The sequence below is a fragment of the Plodia interpunctella genome, chromosome 13 (genome assembly GCF_027563975.2).
Source record: "Plodia interpunctella isolate USDA-ARS_2022_Savannah chromosome 13, ilPloInte3.2, whole genome shotgun sequence".
Taxonomy (NCBI): Eukaryota; Metazoa; Arthropoda; class Insecta; order Lepidoptera; family Pyralidae; genus Plodia; species Plodia interpunctella.
The window spans coordinates 8,634,576-8,654,537 of record NC_071306.1 but is presented as its reverse complement, the minus strand read 5'-3'; the positions used below and the strand labels follow the sequence as shown (position 1 = coordinate 8,654,537).

At 36.3% G+C, this 19,962-nt stretch overlaps 1 protein-coding gene and 1 long non-coding RNA gene across 4 annotated transcripts; both read right to left on the bottom strand.

Moving 5' to 3' along the window:
• Nucleotides 1–558: 558 nt before the first annotated feature.
• Etl1 lies at nucleotides 559–16,756 on the bottom strand. Its single transcript, XM_053753703.2, has 16 exons — nucleotides 16,499–16,756; nucleotides 13,953–14,236; nucleotides 13,007–13,308; nucleotides 12,459–12,627; nucleotides 11,898–12,082; nucleotides 11,080–11,273; nucleotides 10,125–10,260; nucleotides 9,203–9,338; nucleotides 8,156–8,293; nucleotides 7,391–7,633; nucleotides 6,573–6,674; nucleotides 6,166–6,291; nucleotides 5,303–5,514; nucleotides 4,606–4,761; nucleotides 3,935–4,065; nucleotides 559–3,692 (listed from the first exon to the last, which is right to left on the bottom strand). Exons 1-16 carry the CDS (start codon nucleotides 16,617–16,619, stop codon nucleotides 3,616–3,618), a joined length of 2,712 nt encoding a protein of 903 aa, XP_053609678.1. The 5' UTR covers nucleotides 16,620–16,756; the 3' UTR covers nucleotides 559–3,615.
• Nucleotides 16,757–17,867: 1,111 nt separating this feature from the next.
• LOC128674759 (uncharacterized) lies at nucleotides 17,868–19,772 on the bottom strand. 3 transcript variants are annotated; one of them, XR_008405197.1, is made up of 4 exons: nucleotides 19,557–19,772; nucleotides 19,084–19,325; nucleotides 18,178–18,805; nucleotides 17,868–18,074 (listed from the first exon to the last, which is right to left on the bottom strand). It is a non-coding gene; the product is annotated as an uncharacterized LOC128674759 (long non-coding RNA). The 3 variants fall into 3 exon arrangements; XR_008405199.1 differs by having other exon boundaries at nucleotides 17,868–18,067; XR_008405198.1 differs by having other exon boundaries at nucleotides 19,156–19,325.
• Nucleotides 19,773–19,962: the final 190 nt, after the last annotated feature.

Genomic DNA, 19,962 nt, shown 5'->3' with positions numbered 1-19,962 from the left:
GCGAATGGACGAACGTTGTATAAGTACGAGAACCAGCAATGTATGCTGAATCTACCAAAGTTTGGCGAACTGTTTGTCGATAGTATATAACAGAGGGGTTAGTGCGGGTTAGCATTTCACTTCTCACCATCGAATCGATTCGAAGTGAGACGCAGCGAACCAATGACATGGCCGTGTGGTTGTCGTTGCATCACAATGGCGTAATGTGATTGGTTCGCTGTGTTTCGTTTCGAATCGATTCGATGGTGTGAAGATATTCTAACCCGCACTTCGCCCACTGGCTGCAAACCCGCAAACTTACGCCGCCCTCACGTTTTTTTTATTTATACAAATTAAACACTGGATAAAGGATTTTGTTAGAAAATATTATAGTTTACGGCCGAATGGTCTAATATTGTAAAATGAGTTACTTCCATAATTTCTTGTCAGCCGTGGTCGATCACCAAACATCACCATTACATGTATCCGGCCGAAGGACCATTTTCAAGAACAACTTTAAATTTCCTAAAGCAAAATGTTAGTAAAAACGAAAGTTAAACACGAATAAAACGATGCAAGTGTTCGGAATGTGTCTATTCTATAAAATTAACTAGTTTACATCAAATAAATTAACTAAAAAAAACGGAACATACAATGAATATAAACTAAGTTTGAAACTTTGGCGGTATAACCGTATTGACACAGCAGCGTAATCGTAACTTTATATATTTTTAACAATCAAGACATTTTAACCGAAAATTTTAAGTAACATGTTTGGTTCAGAAAATGTATAGAATTACATACAAGTGTTACAGGCATTATATTATATTCATATAACATCCCCGAAATTACTCAATAATAAATAAAAAATACTTATCTTACACGCTATTTTAAGTAATATTCAAGTACAATACACGTATACTTTTACAATTAATTTTTAGCATCAAAAGAACACTATTCACAATAATTTAAAATGAAACAATCACCCATGTATTTTGGAGCAAAAAATGTTTTTGCTATTACTGCTTTCGTATAATAAAGCTAATTAAAATTAAGCTTACGTAATGTAAATTATCATAAATTTACCATTATACGAAAATGTGTAATGTTTTTTTTTCCTAGGTGTATATTTAAATAAAATCATACTAATCAAAATATGATGTCAAATAGGTTACTTGAAAACACAAAAACCACGCCAGCGAATCAATCAGTCGATGGCTACATAGCTGGCACCATAAACAATAGCATTTTATCGAGTTTTAAATATTGAGATTGAGAGACATAACTCAATAAATTTTATATAAATTATATTTTTTATTGTCCTTTCGTAATATTTATAAGTCTATCTTTGGGCCAATGCGCGAGCGCCGCCTCTTCGGCGGAGTTACGACAGCGTAGAATTTGTATTATTATATGAAAATCTAACGAATTATAAAAAAAACGGTGTTTATGGTGCTAGTTATCTAGTCCTGGGGGGTACTGGTGTTTCACACATAACTCTATAAATAATGCATATATTGGAAAAAATACAGTACTATTTGGAACCTTATACCCATGTTTTAAGGTTCAAAAGTTGAAATGGATTATTCTGGCTTGACTTCACAGTTTTTGTGGGTGAAATCCAAATTAATATATCAGTTATTTACAAGTTATGCACATTTTAATACCTATTTAGAGATGGCCATGGCCCAGTACCCGCGCGGCCTGACCGGACTGTGATCCTATTGTTGTTCAATTGTCTATTACCTCCTGGCTCAAAGGGATATGTAGTATAATGTAAACATAGCAGAATGTAAATACAATGATTTATTCAACCAATCTGCAATATTGAAGTTAAATTTTTACATCCTTACATATAACAAAGTCCTCTACAGCGTTAGTCTGTTCGCGATAAACTCAAAAACGCACTGCACGGATTTTAATGCGATTTTCACCAATAGATAGTACGATTCCTGAGGAAGGTTTAGGGGTATAATTTATTATGTTTTTACCCGAGCGAGCCGCTGGTTTACTACACAACCAAGAGCCCGACTGTTGCGTCGACGTAGCTCGTTGCGCTCAGTTTTTTTCATAGGTTATAACATTGACGTGCATCGGCGTACATTGAAACTAAATTTCTACGTTGTCCGTCGACGGACGTCTAAACAACGTAGCGTTACGTAACAATGGGGCCAGACTCTAATATATGAAATAGAAGTATTGTATAGTAATCCCTGTGGATGCATATTGCACATTGATATTAAAGAAATTAAAAAAAATAAAATAAAAGATCAAAGTTTAACTATTAACTTTACAAGTTAACAATGGTGCAGAGTAGTGCATCATACAGTCATCTAAAACCGAATGCAAACATCGATCTAATAGCGACTTTAAGTGCTGTTTGATGTATTTTTATTAATAGATAAATTAGGTAGTTATTCATTTGTTGTAAATAAATTAATCCCGCTAAATCAATTTGCTGAATACTGCTTCAGGTATTTTATATAATGAAACATGTAGAACACACATATGGATGTCTATAGGCATGTGTCTAAAGTATTAAATAGTCCGTTTTTTTTTTCTTAAAGTCGTAACACAGACGCATCAAAGTAATCTCAGATTAGGAGTGTAAACAGACAAGTAATGGGCATTTAATTTACAATTTACATATCCAACATCTAAACTCTATTTATGAATATAAATCCATAAGTATTCTCACATTATCTACCAATCACAGTGCATGGTCAACACACAAACCTTTCGATTTCAATTCACACTAGTATTTACATGAAATACATTGTTCTTTCACATTATTAACTACTTAACTGTATTGGGACAATTTTTTACATGAGAATTAATTTTCACATACTTTTTCTTGTTTGTATATTATCATATATTGGGAAAATTCTGCTTTCTATGTTTTCAGTTTTGTTGTATTGTTCTAATAAAAATAAAATATAGAATATCCTATATTCTTGTTAGTATTATTTCGTTCTATCATCAACATGTTATTTGAGTCTGAACATCATTATAACTTAATGATTTTTTACATCAAATTAGACACATCAATTTTCTTCATCAGCCAATAACATCTAACATTACGCAGAATTAGGAAGTTTTTTTTTACAAAACTGGTATGTTTATTTGACGGGAGAAAGTATGTGACGAAATGTTTTTGTTCGCGATATTGTTCACCCGTTTTCTTCCCGTTCCCGTGGGAGTTTCAGGAAATCCTCTCTTGATGCTCCTATACATATCCCAAGGAATCTATTTACCAAATTTCAGCTCTGTACATGGAGTAGTTACGGCAATGATTTCTCTGAACAGTTTCATACACGTCAAGATATTCAAAGAAACACAGCACATTTTGCATGAGTCATTCACATAACCAATATCATCTCAAGCCATCTTGAACCAATTTGATTTAGGCCTCCTTCAATCTTCTACAGGCTGTTCGGTTTCGGGTAGTTAATGTCCGGTTATGCCCCTCCCTTCAACCACATAATCACAACACAAATTGTATAGTTTGTTAAGCACATTTCATATGAACGCACATAGCACTATATTCACATCACACACAAATTCGCGTACAGTGTCACGTGTCGTGTGTAGACGCCATCACTATTGAATGGTGATGGTCTCAGTGGGGGCTGTGAATCATTTGTTTGGTGATGTGAGGCCTAAGGCAGCTGACAGCAATCGCACTACGTTCTTCTGTTCCGTGGATTCGTTCTCTGTAAACGAAAAAAAAAAATTAAACATAATCAACAAATAAATATAACTTTCTCTTATTTGAGCTTTTTCTCGGTTGTTTACGCAGTCGCTGAGCGTCGGAGCCCAAGAAACAAAAAAAGTTTTGTCACTATCGCACTTTGAAATACTTGAAATTGACAGAAAGAGACAAAAATATTTTAGCTCAACTTTTTATAATAGTATTAGACTCTAGCCATCCATCAGTAACCTAAAGGCATCATACCGTCCTGGCCGGTGACGTGGCGCTCGAGACTGAGCTTCTCCTGCGCGACCTGGTAGATCCCCTCCTCGATGGTGCCCGCGCTCAGCAGCCGGTGGATGCTCACCGGCCGCGTCTGCCCCATGCGGTGACATCTGACCATTATTTATGTATTTGAATTAGAAAAACTAAACAAATATCTTACATTTGGTAGGGTTAACAATATATTAGCGGTGACATATGACGATTATTTATTTATTTATATGGATTTGAGCGAACATACAAAATTTCGCCTTTATAACATTACTAGTTGCGCCCTGGGGCTTCGAGAGTATTCCAAATAATATAAAACCAAAATACATTTATTCAGCAGTCTTTGGAGTTAAACAGTAAAATCCTAACAGGATTTACAAAATAAATATAGGACGAATCACACAGATTGAGCTAACCCCAAAGTAAGTTCGAGACTTGTGTTATGGGATACTAACTCAACGATACTATATTTTATAACAAATACATATATAGATAGACATCCGAAACCCGGGCCAACCAGAAAAATATCATTTTCCATCATGACGCGACCGGGGATCGAAGCCGGGACCAAGAGGCAAGCACTTTACCACTGTGTCACCGAGGTCGTCGGTCGAGGTCGAGTATAAGGATTTTTTAAGTCGATAAATAACTAGAATACAAACCTATCTTCCGCTTGCTTATCATTGTATGGGTTGAAGTCTATGTCGTGGATGATGACAGTGTCCGCTGCGGTGAGGTTGATGCCCAGCCCCCCGGCCCGGGTCGACAGCAGGAATACGAAGATGTCTTCTGAGTTGTACTGGTCTATTAAATCTTGTCTGAAAATAACAATTTTGAACTTATTTTTCTAATAATTGATACAGATACAGGTTTGCACTTAGTTCGATGGTAGATGGTCGAGTGTGCGACCGGAATAAATATGTACCATACCACGTCTTGCTTAAACCGGCACTTTACATAGGGAACAAATGTTTTGATATACTCCCTCGTCCAGGCAAACCTAAATGTGTTGGCTTGATGTCGTCAAGGATGATATGTGGGACAATAGTTAGACAAATGAGGAGGCTAAAGCGTGCTAGAGGAAAAGTAGGGAAGTGGACTCTGGACTCCGAATTTGAAGAAAAAATTGTGAAAACGGCCATATGTGTGAGAGAAAAGGTTGCTATCTATGTGAAGAAAAGGCTGAGGTGAAATTTGTTGCGCGAAATTTGTTTGTTGAATTATGAATTACTGATCTGATTATGAATATTATTAGATATTAATTGTGAATTGAATTTTAGAGAGAGCGAGAGTGAGAGTGTGTGTGAGAGAGAGAGAGTGTGTGAGAGAGAGAGAGTGTGAGAGAGAGAGAGCGCGCACCTGTCGTTAACAGCCGTGCTGCCGTCCAGACGCAGATAGCGGTGTCCGCGCGCGCGCAGATAGGGCTCCAGCACGTCCAGCATCATGACGAACTGACTGAACAGCAGCACGCGGTGTCCGCGCGCCTTCAGCGACGGCAGCATCGCGTCCAGCTTGCGCAGCTTGCCCGACTCCAGGATCAGCGGCTCCGGCAGACCGAACGACCTGATGCACTGTACAATGCGGTGCCCGATACAATGTGGCGGTTACTTTATTTGCCAGCTGTCTGAGTTCGGCGACAGTGTGCGCCCGATATATTGTTCTAAATTATAATCCCAATTATGTGTATTTCAAGTTTCTTAACATAACAATATACTTAACATAAGAAGTACTTAACATTATAAGTAGCAGACATTTCTTCCCAGCACTATCTGTTTCGAAACGCAAATAGTTTGTAGCGTTTGAAAATCTATACTATTATTTTAAAGAGGTAAGTGTTGGTACTACGGTGGCTTCGTTTGGGTAAAAATTTAATAAATCATAAAACTAAACCTTCCGTGCAAAAGTTTTTGAGTTTAACGACGCGGCAAAGGCGTTTGTTTTACACCCCACTGTGCTACACCTCGCAGCGTTACCCTTCGTAATAATTATTTTAAAAAATACATTTTTTTTTAATTTATTGCTCAGTTGCGCAGTATTTTATAAAGCGCCATTGACTATTCGATTTTCTGATAAAATCCTATGGGAAAAGTGATCTTTATGGTATCAGATATTTCTTCGAAACGAATTATGAAGGCCTCACGATAATGAGCGTAAGATGTAAATGATACTGGATTATTCTGGGGAGAGATATTTCAACCGGGAGATATATTATAAGCACTTACATTATGGTTAAGCGTGAGCTGGTGTATCTGGAAATCGGAAAGGCACATGAGGTCTTCGTACGCATACTGTTCGTTCTTCTCCTTGTACGTCGGGTCCCGGGCAAGCAGGGCCGCTATTTTGCGCACCTGCAGACATGTGGTTACATATACAGGGTTACTGGTATCTAACGCATAACCTTCCAAAGGCGAATAATGTACATAGAGACTAATAGTAGTGAGTATTAGTTTCAATGTCGTTTCTATAAACGTGAACTCTATGTTCGATTCCGCTTAGAATCGCAAAGTAGATTGTAATTTTTTTTATATGAAAAAAAAACTACGAATCACGAAAATTCATAGACCCGTTGACCCGTTTATTTATGGTTTTTTTTATAACTATTTAGAAAAATAAAAAATAATGTTGTTACCTGTTTCTCTTGGTAGTAATATCTAAGCAGAACAGGATGGTTGGCCAGCTTTCTCATATCCATCATCATCGACATACCACTTTGTTCCGTCGTCGCATGAACCTGAAACATTATATTATTACAATCATTAAATAAATAAATATATTAGGACAAATCACACTCATTGAGCTTGCCCCAAAGTAAGTTCGAGACTTGTGTTATGGGATACTAACTCAACGATACTATATTTTATAACAAATACATATATAACATCCAAGACCCGGGCCAATCAGAAAAAGATCATTTTCCATCATGACCCGACCGGGGATCGAACCCAGGACCTCTGGGTTCAGAGGCAAGCACTTTACCACTGCGCCACCGAGGTCGTCAATACATAGTATAAAACAAAGTCGCTTCCCGCTGTCTGTCCCTATGTATGCTTAGATCTTTAAAACTACGCAACAGGTTTAATGCGTGTTTTTAATGTATTGATTGACGTAGCTTTAATGTCTACTATCTTTTTAACCGCGGCTTCGCCCACGTTAACTTACCATGGGGACATTTATTTTTCCGGGATGAAAAGTATCCTATTTCCTTCTCCATCATTCAAACTACATGTATGCAAAACTTAAAAAAGATCGATTGAGTATATAGAGCGTGAAGAGGTAACAAACAAACTTACATTCACATTTATAATATTGTTAGGATATGTCTAGTATTTTACCTGTGCAATAATTGAGTGTCAAACGTGTCCTCACACGCTCACAATCAGTTTGTGTAATTCTTGGGCAGATTTTGTAACATCCCTGAGAACTAATATAGATGACAAATACACTCACCAATCCATCGTTCGCTGAGAAACCAGCGATTAGATCTTTATACAGTTGCTGTTGCCTTTCAGACATCGGACACAGCTCAGTGTGGTTGGTCTTCTTGGGCAGATCTTGTAATACGTCTCTCTTTAGTCGTCTGAGTACAAACGGTTTCATTATCCTCTTCGCTTGCAAGATTTGTGTCTTTTCGAAGGCCGGTTCATCGTCCTCTTTGTTGTCTGCCTTCTTTTGATTGGTTGTTTTTGATTTCTGAAAATAGAGTATATAATAAAACTTAAATCAAAAATTTTAAGAAATCCCCTCTGAAATTACTGAGATCACCTCATCTGCTAGAAAAGAGCTGTCGATTTCCATACGGCTGAACGCAATTTTACCAAACATAGCTAAGAACACTCTCTCGATTAAATTCTACAAGTTACTGGCTTAAGCGCGCGGCCAATTACTAAATATGTCTAAGCATTATAACAATTAGTTATTAATATTTAGTGAACACGGTGGAACATCATTAAGTTGGGCTGTGATTTACAGTTACGTGTGGGCGTAGGTGGAACACGAATCTTGTCACACATAAAATAACTTATAGCAACAATTTTTTTTGATATGCATCAAATTTTATTTTCTCAGAAGCCATCAATGTGACAGACTATCTTTGCCTTATATGTAGATATATATGTAAATACATATAGTGATTGCTTAGGACATGTCTTCACCTAATATCATGACACCATTTAGGGCAGAATTTATCAAAATGTACTTGCAAGTAAAACTTACAGCGTTCTTCTGGAACAAACTCTTGAGATCGTCAGTCTTCCCGGAGAACATATGAGGCATCACGAAACACAGCAACGACATTAGTTCCAGAAGGTTATTCTGTAGCGGAGTGCCCGTGAGTAGCAGCCGATGCTTAGACTAAAACAAGTTTTTACAAAAATGTCATTTTCGCCACAAGCTTTTATTGTCGTCAGAGATCTTGTGGCATTTAATGCCTGACAAAAAACCCATGTCCGTCTGTGCTGTAACGGTTGAGGTGTTGCCTCGTTTGGAGCCAATCCGGGCTGCACTATAAGGTCATGCTTATAATGCATTGTCATGGAAACTGAAGCGACGTGGGAAATATCAACTCTACAGGTCAACTGGAAGTAGGAGACATCTAACTTGCAAGATCATATTACAGACAGACAACGGGACAGGAACTAAATAAAAGCTTGTAACAATTACATTCGTATAAATCAAACACAGAAGGAAATGGTGGCGTGTGTTTCCGCCCTAGAATAAGACCACTCCATATCTTGTCAGCTGATAATTAACAAAAGCATTCCCAAAGAGGGTTGATGACAAGCAAGCGCCGATTGTAAAATGTATAAATTTGCTTGGAATGAGATGATGAGTGTATCAAATACAAGTCATTAATCATCGGAAACCTGAACTGTGATTGATTTTCCTATTCCACATATACCTGACCCATTCCTTATAGGCATGCTTTATCAGATACTGAACAAACCATACATAATATAATTATATTCTCAAAATAAGTAATAAACAAGCTAAAATAAACTGAGGGTCCTTTGACCAATGTTGACGTATCAATAAGTGAAAGCAATACTTTTGTTATAACTATACAGTGTGCTAGCTGTAACCCGCGGCTTCGCCCGCGTAAATTTTTCACGGGAACAGTTATGATTCCGGGATGAAAGGTACCCCTATGTCCTTTCACTATACTTCAAACTACATGTACGCAAAATTCGAAGATAGTTTGAGTAGATAGAGCGTGAAGAGGTAACAAACTTACTTACGCATTTATAATATAAGGATTTTTACCTTAATTTTAAGTAGATTATCGTATCGTTGTGTGGACATGTTTTTGAGCATGTGCGCTTCGTCGTATATCACATAGTGCATCGGCGTTATGCGGAACATCTTGCGTTCTTCTGGACAACTGCTAACCATTGTGTAACTGAAAACATGTTATATAGTGTTCGACGGGAAAATCGAAAAAATACAATACATCACATGTGCTGTGATTGGAGTGGAATTGTCATTAAAGATTTCTATTGATCTTGTTAATTAGATTTATTATTTCATTCTGTATTATATCCAAGTTTATATATTATGTAGATATATTGAAATTGAGTTAAAGTTCAGTTGAGTAATAGCGGCGCGAGGCAAAAAGGGCGCGCATGCGCGCGAGTAAATGTCAAGAAGACATTGAAGGAAAATTAAGCATTAGAATAATGTTTTGTTGGGTGATAGAAAGTGCATTTGGTAATTGTGCTTGCCCATTGTTTAATTGAATGGATTGCAACTATGTTCTGGCATTTCTGTTACTATTTGGATGTCGTACGAGGCGACTAAGGGATAAGAAAAACCTTGACAGGTAATAAGGAACAACAGCATTGCCAAAGAAATCTGCGTTAAAAATTCATACTAAAGCCTATGTTTGACTGACTGACTGTTTTATTGACTAACTAGCTTTCCGCCGCGTTAATTAAATAAATAAATATATTAGGACAAATTACACAGATTGAGCTAGCCCCAAAGTAAGTTCTAGACTTGTGTTATGGGATACTAACTCAACGATACTATATTTTATTTATTAATTTTCCGGGATGAAAGGTACCTTCTCCATAGTTCAAACATTACGTATGCAATATTTCAAGAAGATTAGTTGAGTAGATAGAGTGTGAAAAGGTGACAAACAAACCTATATTCGCATTTATAATATTCATAAGTTAGGACTCACGTAGTAAGCACGACGTCATAGTTGCTTAGGTGTTTAGCATATTCTATCCGCAGCTGCCTTCGTTCCTCCGGATGGCCGTAGTATTTGCTGACGCGTAGCGACGGACACCATCGCGCTAGTTCGCCGCTCCAATTGTCTGCAAACATTATTTATGTAAATTAAAAAGAACAGAAACCATTCGTAGTTAAGGGTTAATAGTTTATAATTAGCATCGACTTGGGTTACTGTTAGGATGTTATGATTGTCTTTAATAATAAATAAATAAACATTATCCTCGAGAAGAAAGAATCCTATCCGATCGAAAAGAATTTAATCTATCTATAATATTATTATAAAGAGGTAAGCGTTTGCGAGTTTGTGACATATGTATGTTTGAGGCGGGTAATCTCCGAAACTACCGAACCGATTTCAAAAAAATCTTTCACCATTAGAAAGAAACATTGTCCAATAATGCTATAGGCTATATTTTATCCTAAAATTCCCACGGGAGCGAAGCCGGGACTTCGATTAAACATCTGGTTTATTAATAAAAACGTCCTAGTAACTAAAGATCTCAAAATACGCTATAGATATTTAGCTGGAGTGAGATGATTTCTATTAAATGTGTTAACATTATCTGTGCCGTTCTTTGAGAAGAAGTACCTTATGGAGGGTAGTTGTTTACGATGTTGCTTGCGCATCCTATGTATGTGTATGTTTGGTTACTGTTTCACGCAAATTCTACTGGACAGATTGTTATGAAATTTAGTACACATATGGTACAAAAAGTACCATGTGTTTCTAATAATTCTCACGGGAGTGAAGCCCCGGAGCGCAGCTAGTCTTGACCAAGCGAAACGTCTTTAACAACTTCCCTACATAAGTTAAATTTTCTCGTGGTATGTCACATTAATTCCAAACACATTGTATTCTAGAACATAAATAAAGCAATATAAAAATAGCGTCTATATCTCACCGAGTGTAGAAGCAGGAACCACAATGAGGTGTGTTCCCCTCGCTTGCTGAGTCTCCTTCAGGTGAGCCAGGAATGCTATCACCTGCACTGTCTTGCCTAGGCCCATCTCGTCTGCTAATATACCAGATACTGCCTGCTTGTGGAGAACTGCCAGCCAGTTCAGTCCCACTAGCTGATATGGGGCTAGGGTTAAGCTGAAAATAAATTAATGTGTCAATATAACAATGGCATAAGTTTCCTGTATTATATATCCTATATTAATATAAAAATATATGCGAAAGAATGAAATCTAAAAACAAAAAGTTTCGGGACATCAAAGTTTTATTTTTTTGATAATTTCGCACAAGAAACGCGGCCGAGTTGACGAGTATTATTAGTAAATCGCCGCCAACTAAAAAGGTACTCATGTCAGATTTTGTTAGTCGCTTAAAGGCATCTAACACTATTACGACTACCTATCGCGTCAAATGAAAAGTAATTGCAGTAAAAAGGTACAGAGCGGATTTTTATACAGTTGAAAATTAAAAAATATTTATTTGCTTTAGCGAAAAGGTAGGACCTTCTATTAAGTGAATTACACCTGTGTCAGAAGGCCACGCTCTTCCATAACAGTGGTTTTCAGTACCAATATTCTTAATTCTACTTAATAATGTAATTAACAAAACTAATGTTTGTGTTATGCAAGTTAGTTGCAGACAGACTGAAGAAAAAGGCTTAGGTGACTGATTTATTTAATTTAATGTTTAAATTAAATGAAATATGACAATGTTTTTTCCATCCAAAAATTCCTTTGGGTGCGAAGAAGAACAAATACTCACCTAGGATCAAGAATGGCTGGCTGCTTCAGCCTCCCGGCACCAGCAGCCACGGCGGCCTCCAGCTGCTGAGCCAAACCCACACACTTCTTCATCAGCCGCTGGATGTTGTTCCTGGTTGAGAGCAACTCCTGGGTGGAATTGAGCAGCTCTGTGCTTAGACTCTTGTTGCTATTGAATTTCTCTACCTGTGGCATTGAAAATTGAAGACTAATAATGTTGATCATTGAATAGACATTGTTTACTTGTCAAGTCAACAATTATAACATATAGAATGATATATTCAACGAACTAATCTATTTGCCACATCAGGCCAAAATCTGAATTCGTTTCTTATGTCATATGACAAACTCTATGGACCTAAATGGTCATCATGCCGGTCAGGTCAACATGGAAAATGATCTTTTTCAGACTGACCTGGGTTTATCTATATATTTACAGTATATAGTATCAATGAGTTAGTATTGCATGACACAAGTTTCAAACTTATTTTGGGGCTAACTCAATCGGATTGATGATTTGTCCCTATATAATTATTTATTTGAAGAAAGAAATTTATCTTACCATGTCAAGCCATCCCTTGAATGGCCTCAAAGATATAATAGCTTCAGCTTTCTTTTGCGAGCAGCCGCTGAGTAGAGACAGCTCGTTCATGTTGCTTGTGTTGAGGAATTCAAATACTTTCTTCTTGTCTCCGATGAGATCGTCATTGATTTCATTGTCTGAATCCTCACTGGAAATATTTTTATGGGTATAGATGGAATATATTTTTATGGGTATAGTAATATATCCTTTTCACTACCAGTGAGATAAGATTTGTAACTAGAGGCAGGTCTCATTCGATTCTGATACATCACAGGGTGCGGACCAGTGCATAGGAGCAACTCACAATAGGAGATGAGTTACAAGATGCAATAGTTTACTGTACCATTATGCAACATAAGTATATGGATATGTTATTGGAACTCGGTATCATCATTTATACAAAACTATTGAAAGCTGCATTGTACAACAGGAAAGCAAATGGTTTGCAACAAATTATCATACAAAACCACCTGCCCCGAAGATCACCTTTGTGTGCTTACAAACTTCAGTTATAATTTGAATCTTACCTGTCATAAACCCTATCATCCTTCCCTTTCTTGACTCCATAATCATCATCTTCACTACCACTGCTTCCTTTCCGGGCTCTGCCTCCAGTACCATTCAATGGCCTCCTAATGATTGCGGTCCCCGCTGAAGGCCCACTGACCACCCGCATTGGTGCCCCGTTGTTCTGGCCAGAGAAGCCAGGACGTGGCCCAAAGAAGGATCTAGCTGAGGTCTTGTCGTTGCTTTCAGGGTCGTGTTTCAGGAGCTCGTCTCTTGCTCGCTCTTCACTCCAGCCGTGCTTGTGTAGTGTAGTTTTGACGAACTGGAATACATTGTGTTAATTAAATGTATCTAACATATGGAACTCGCGAAAATTCAATATACAATTGTCCAGCTATGAATTCATAATAATGCATCACTCACAAGTAAGTTTTTTGAGTTAGTGGCCAACACAGATGTGAGATTTGTTTATCAGTGTAAAACTAAATTCTTTCTCATCTGAAAATTTTTCTTGCCACTAGAAGAATAAGATTTTGATATCACAGTTTCTGTAATAATTAATTCTTTAACACCATATCTCTCTATCAATTGATAAACTGCCAAACTTGACCATATTTATTCACAAATTGGTAATTGTTTCACAGTGTCATGAAACTTGAAGTCCTTGTTTAGCTGTATGGAGGGCTTATTCAGAAGTAGTGATAGGTTGCTAGCCCATCGCTTACAAAAAGCGATATATATATATATATATATATATATATTGGATAAGGTTTTGATAAGGCTTCATTTTGTGCGTGTGCAGGTGCATTTTGTGCGGCTACATCAGCCATTTTGTGACCTCAGATGAGCGTAGATAAATATATCTGAATAAAAATGAAACTAACAAATTATTTGACATTGAGCTTGATTTATTTGGGTGTGCATATTAACTAAGTACTATTAGTTGAAGATCGCAAATTAAGTTACCAAAGGTGACAAATCCGGGAACATTTCCAGCATGTTCTTGAACCTTCTCTCCCTGACAGCAGTGGTAAGCTCCTGTGGAGCCGGCTGGGCATGGGAGGACGCTGGAGCTTGACCCTGAACTGTAGGCCTCTGGACCTGTATTGTAGGCCTCTTCGGAGGAGTGCCAGCATCATCAGAATCAGAATCAGGGAGTCTGATTCGTTTGTATACTATGGGGCCATTTCGGTTGACAACTTGCGCAGTAGGTCGGTTTATTGAAGTTGGTGCTGGCATCCTTATAGTTTCTATAAAGAGGGAAAATTGAGATGATTTTTATTTAATTTATGAATTTGAAAACATTTCATGAGAAAAGAAAATGAGAACCACATTTCAATTACATTTCTATGAATATTTTTATGTGAGAATTAATAATTTTTCTACACAGCGGAATACAGCTGATAATGCTATTTTATTATTTAGAGATTTTTTATAAAATAATATAAAAATATGCAACAGATGCCAAGTGAAGTAAGAAAAAGTTAGTTAAAGTATACAAAAGTTTTTAAGTGTCATGCATAATAGAAATAAAATATTTATTTATTGAGTAATAGACAGGCAGCTTCAGCAGCTGATGTGTCTATATCAAGCAGTGTTGAAAGTTTCTAGATATTTCTCTATAAAAAGTCACATCACTGATAACAATTAATAACTTTATATTGATTCAGATTTTATACAACAGTGATTGTTCACTTCTATCCACTTATCAAGTTTATTTTTAAAAGAGTTTATTGATGGTGCAGAAACAGCTTCCTCTGTGACCTTCCTTCCTGTGTCCTTACTCTCCTGAATTATAGACCACCCAGTTGCTGAGGAAGTGGTGAGCTGTGTTGGTTTTAGACAGTGTGTGAGAGATCATGCATTGGTGTCTCCTTGATGATATGGAAATGTCATTCTGGATCCTATTATATATTGAGCTAAAATTATGCAAATTGTAGTTTCCATTCAAAATCTTGAGTTTCAATAAGATCACCATGAAGGCGTCTTTCTTCAAGGGTAGTGACGCACTTAGTCTCTCTTCATATGACTTGTGACGGAGAGCATGAGGAATTTTAGTTGCTCTCCTTTGGACACTTTCCAAGAGATTTTTCTGGAAGTAAGGGCTTCATATCTGGAAGGCATACTCTAGTAAAGGATGTATATATGTTTAATAATTTTTCTTGAAGCTTTCAATAGTTAGGTACTGAAAGGATCTTCGAATAATGGTGGTGCACTACTTCCAGGGTCTTTCCATCAATAGTGTATGAGTTTTTTGGGTTGTTTTTGCCTAGGTGTAGAACTCTGCATTGGATATATTTAGTGTTATCACCCAGTCTATGATCCATTCCTGAACATGATTCAAATCCTCCTGGAGTTGGCCACCACCAATTGTTGGATCCACAAAGAACTTTCCATCATCAGCAAAGAACGCTGCTTGAGATTGTAATATTTCAATTAAGTGGGTTATATATATTCCAAACAGATGAGCAGATAACATCGAACCTTGAGGTACCCCACTAAGTAATAAATAATAAGTTTGGATTGTGATAATTGATTTCCCACTCTGAAAAAACCATTTTGTTTGGAGGATATTATACATTCACAAGTTAAGAAGTTTGTCAGATGATTGCTGATAATTTTTTCCATTATTTTAACAATGATACTGATGGGACGAAAGTTGTTAGGCAGAGTTTTGTCTCCCTTCTTGTAGATAGGTGTTACCAAAGTGTTTCCAATCTTTAGGCAAATATCCATTATCAAATGACATATTCATCAACTCAGCAAGAACAGGGGCAACTGTATTGGAACAGTTCTTTAATATACAACAAGGAAAGTCATCAGGTCCGGGGGCTGATTGCATCTTCAGGCCTGAGATCACCTTACTCACATCCTCAGCAGTGAAAGATATGAATGTTAGGCTGTTTTTAACACGGAAATATTTTCAATATGGAAAGATTTGATTCCAAACGATGGTGATAATGTACATGATTATTATTATACCTACCTAGTTGATTGTGTTTCAGAATTGCTATTTTTTAATTTTAAGAATAATTACTGCTTGATCCACTGTTGTGCCAAAAGTATATGAAAAATGATGATAAATATTAAGCACTAACTATTCAGATGTAGACTTACAAGTCTTAATATGAATTCATTTATCAGTTTCATACAACTTCTTTATATTTATAGAGTAAAGGTCTTTTACTTAATGAAAACAATTGTTTATGGTGGTTTTACAGCTTTGCTCTATAATTGGTAGTATGAGGCACATTGGTTAGGCACAAGAATCTTACTCAACCAAGCATATTATTATTAGAATAGAATAACATTGCAACTGTATTTAGTTACACTCATATAAAACTGACATTATGAAGAGTTCATACATGGAAATTCCTGATGATGCAAAAAAGGGAACCTTGAAAATTGACGGTCAGTGATCACAGACATGACTCCTCGTGGTTATATGTTAACAACACGTGTCATAATCTAGAGCGGAGTCATTCCAGAACAGAAATAATAACTTTACTCACGGGAACCCGAAGGATTGTTAGTGACAACCACACCACCGCTAGAACCTGCGGCGGTTGGTTTCCTTTGAAACCTGTACTGTCTCAAATAACTTATCACACTGGGACTATTACCGTCCGACATCTTCACACAAAATATACAAAGTCAAATAATATTCAAAATAGTAATGAGTTACAAAAGTTTATAGAACAATATTTCGAAAGTTTCACGAGAAAATCAAGAATTTCATGGAGCAACCCACGAAGTCAACAGTACGGCCATTTTTATCCGCGAGACTGAAAAAGAAGAAAAAGCCGGCACTAACCAATCACATTTATGCTTACATTTGACATATCACTTATAGCCAATAGAACAGTAGGAAAATGTTTGTTGAACAATAGAATTGTTTAATGAAAAAAAACAACCAATAGAAAACAGTAGGCAAATTATGACCATAGTGATGTTCTTTTAAAAACCTCAGTTGAAAACTAAAAGGTATAAAGGTGATATACAACTTAACAACAACAAGCATTTTAGTTAGTTTTTATTATTATTTATTAAGTTGTTCAGGCTTATTTAGTTTTTATTATCGATAGTAACCTCCTTGATCGTATTGCTGGCCCCAGTATTACCTTCATTTACGTAAGCTTCATACGTCTGGCAAGAAAGTATAGAAATTAAAATGATGACACTGTCTCCTGTTGGCTGGCAACACTGGGAGTTTATCAACCAATCTTCACCATTTATTTAGTATTGCAATGGCAAAAATCCGTTTTCTTTTAAGTTAGATGCAAGTCTAACAGTCAGTGACTGGCAGTCACTCCTTTTTTCTATAGCTTCATGGTCGGATCAAACCATGGCGGAGTATCTTTAAAATGTTTTGATTTTTTATTAAGTGACAGCTTGGCAAGAATGAGTATGGAAAAAATGAGGGCACTGCCTCTCTTCATATGGCCACCCCATATAACCTGACTAAAACTGTTTTGATACTTTGAATAATTGATTTTTTTTTTTTAAAGGCAACAGCATAAGCCATCAACGTCATGAAAAGGGTGTGAAAAGATTTTTTAGGGATGGCAACGCTCACCTGTGTTACAGATTTTTATATGATACTAGCTGCGTCCCGGGGCTTCGCTCCCGTGGGAATTTCGTGATAAAAAGTACCCTATATTAGTCCAGTTTATATTCTACCCGTGTGTACCTCCCAAATTTCATAACAATTCCGTCCGGTAGTTTTTGGCGTAAAAGAGTAACAAACACACACATCCTTACAAACTTTCGCATTTATAATATTAGTAGGATTAAAAAAACTAAGTTAATTATCAGTGATTTTATTTAATCAGAATAAAATTGTACATCCAGATATTCTACATCTGAGAAGACAGGATCTTGGTTTGACGTTCCTGCTATATCAGAATAAGAGGATTCTTATGTCTCGTCACTGCTGCTGTCATCATTGAATTCAATGACTAATAGTTCTATATCGGTGTGCAAAGTTCTGCCTCTCTCGAAATACTCTTTTTCAATTTCCATCACATGTCTGCATGAATTTGCCCAATTTTCAACTGTGATACTTTCAAATGCTTGCTGAGCTGCCATCTACAAAAAACATTTAAAACAAAATTAAAGCTAGTAATAATAATATCAATACATTTAATAAATTAATAATATTCTGAATAAAAGCTAATTAAAGAACCTTTACCTTTATATCAGTTGAGCACACATTATTGATGCGATTTTATGCTTCGCGATGCCCCAAATTAATTCAATTGGGTTTAAACCGCAATGGTAAGGTGGAAGTCGTACCACTGTGTGACCATGTTCTCCTAAAATCTCATCTATTTCATATAGAGGCGCCGGTTTATGGCATTTTACTATCATTTCAGAGTGGGACTACCACTCTGAAATGAACCATTCCAATTTCATTCTGATTATTTCCGCTGAAAATCAATAAGGTATTCGGAACAAATCCCTTCTCACTGCCAGCATGTACAATAATGTACCGCTTGCCTTTGCTCACATTTTCTTTTACTCCACCAACATCCATTGACTGCCAGCATTTTTTAAGTTTATATGAGTCATGGACATAGCTCTCATCTAAATATATAATATTTTTTCTCAGTTCCTCTGGCAAATTTCTGTTGTCCATAATAATTTTGAGATATGTTTATCTCTTGAGAGCTATGTTAGTTTTTTCTATTAGGCCTGTCAGACTGACATTTCTTATATTTAAAACCCAGTGAAAGTAATACTTTTCGCAGATGTTCCCGACTTCCATCATAATTTAGGTCTGCTTTTATAACAGGTAGCAGATTACGAAGAGTAGGCACCTAAAAATAACAAATAAACTATAAGATTTGGATAGTATAATAAACTACCTCTAGCAATTCTCAAACACTATGGATAACAATATGTTGTTGTTTTTCGTGTATGTAAGTGGCCAACACTGGTGTCAGATTTTTAAGCCGCGTGAAGGCATCTGACATGGCTTAACGACTGCCATTAATGATGACAATCGGGATAACAATATCTAAATTAAAAATTATCTAAATTGAACTGAATGATTTACATCCAAAAAGAACTTGTTCTATTTGTAACACTCTCTCACCTTCACCACTGGGGCAATTTAAATTATTTTATGAACATTTTATATAATATATATAATAAAGAATTTTTTTACATGTTTTATCACCACGTAGAAAAAAATGACTTTTTGTCTTATGGCCGACAAATCAAAATTGTCCAAAACCTTTCTTGGACGACCTTTTCGGTGTTTCCCTGGTGTAGAAAATACGCCCTTATTTCTAACACCTTATTTTTCTATATTTCGGACAGTATTTATGCTAACACCTAAAAATAAATATAATTGTGTGAGAATACTATTAAAAAAATTTAAAAGTTCAATCTTACGTTGTCCTAGTATGCGTGCAACTTCAAATTTGCAAAACATAACTTCCAAATTGCGTTGAAGTTGAAATCTATTTTTCACAATAATTTATGATTTTAGTACTTAAAATCCTTAAAACAATGTTTTATTACTATATTCTATGGATAAATAATAATGTCACAATAAATAAATACCTGTCATTTCGGCTGTTCGTCTATAAACATCTTCAATTGGATGCATAATTACTCCAGTTCTTGTTCTGCCAAACAATGCAAGAACACTCTATGAATTACCTTCCTGCCACTGCTCCGGATAGTTTTATTCATGTTTCTATATTTATTTTACGACTTTGTCAGTTAAAACTTTCAATTACACCAAAACTAAAAAACCGAAACGAACTATTGACGCCATATGTATTAGTCTATGACAGCAAAATAATGTTGCCATTATTCATACTATTTAGTACCACCTGTCACCGGTACAAATTATTTTATGCCAAGCTGTATTGACTAATTATTAGTTACTAAACTAGAATTGAATAAATCAGTACATCACTAATTTATTGCTACTGTGCTGCCATCTGTCACACTGTGCTATTGT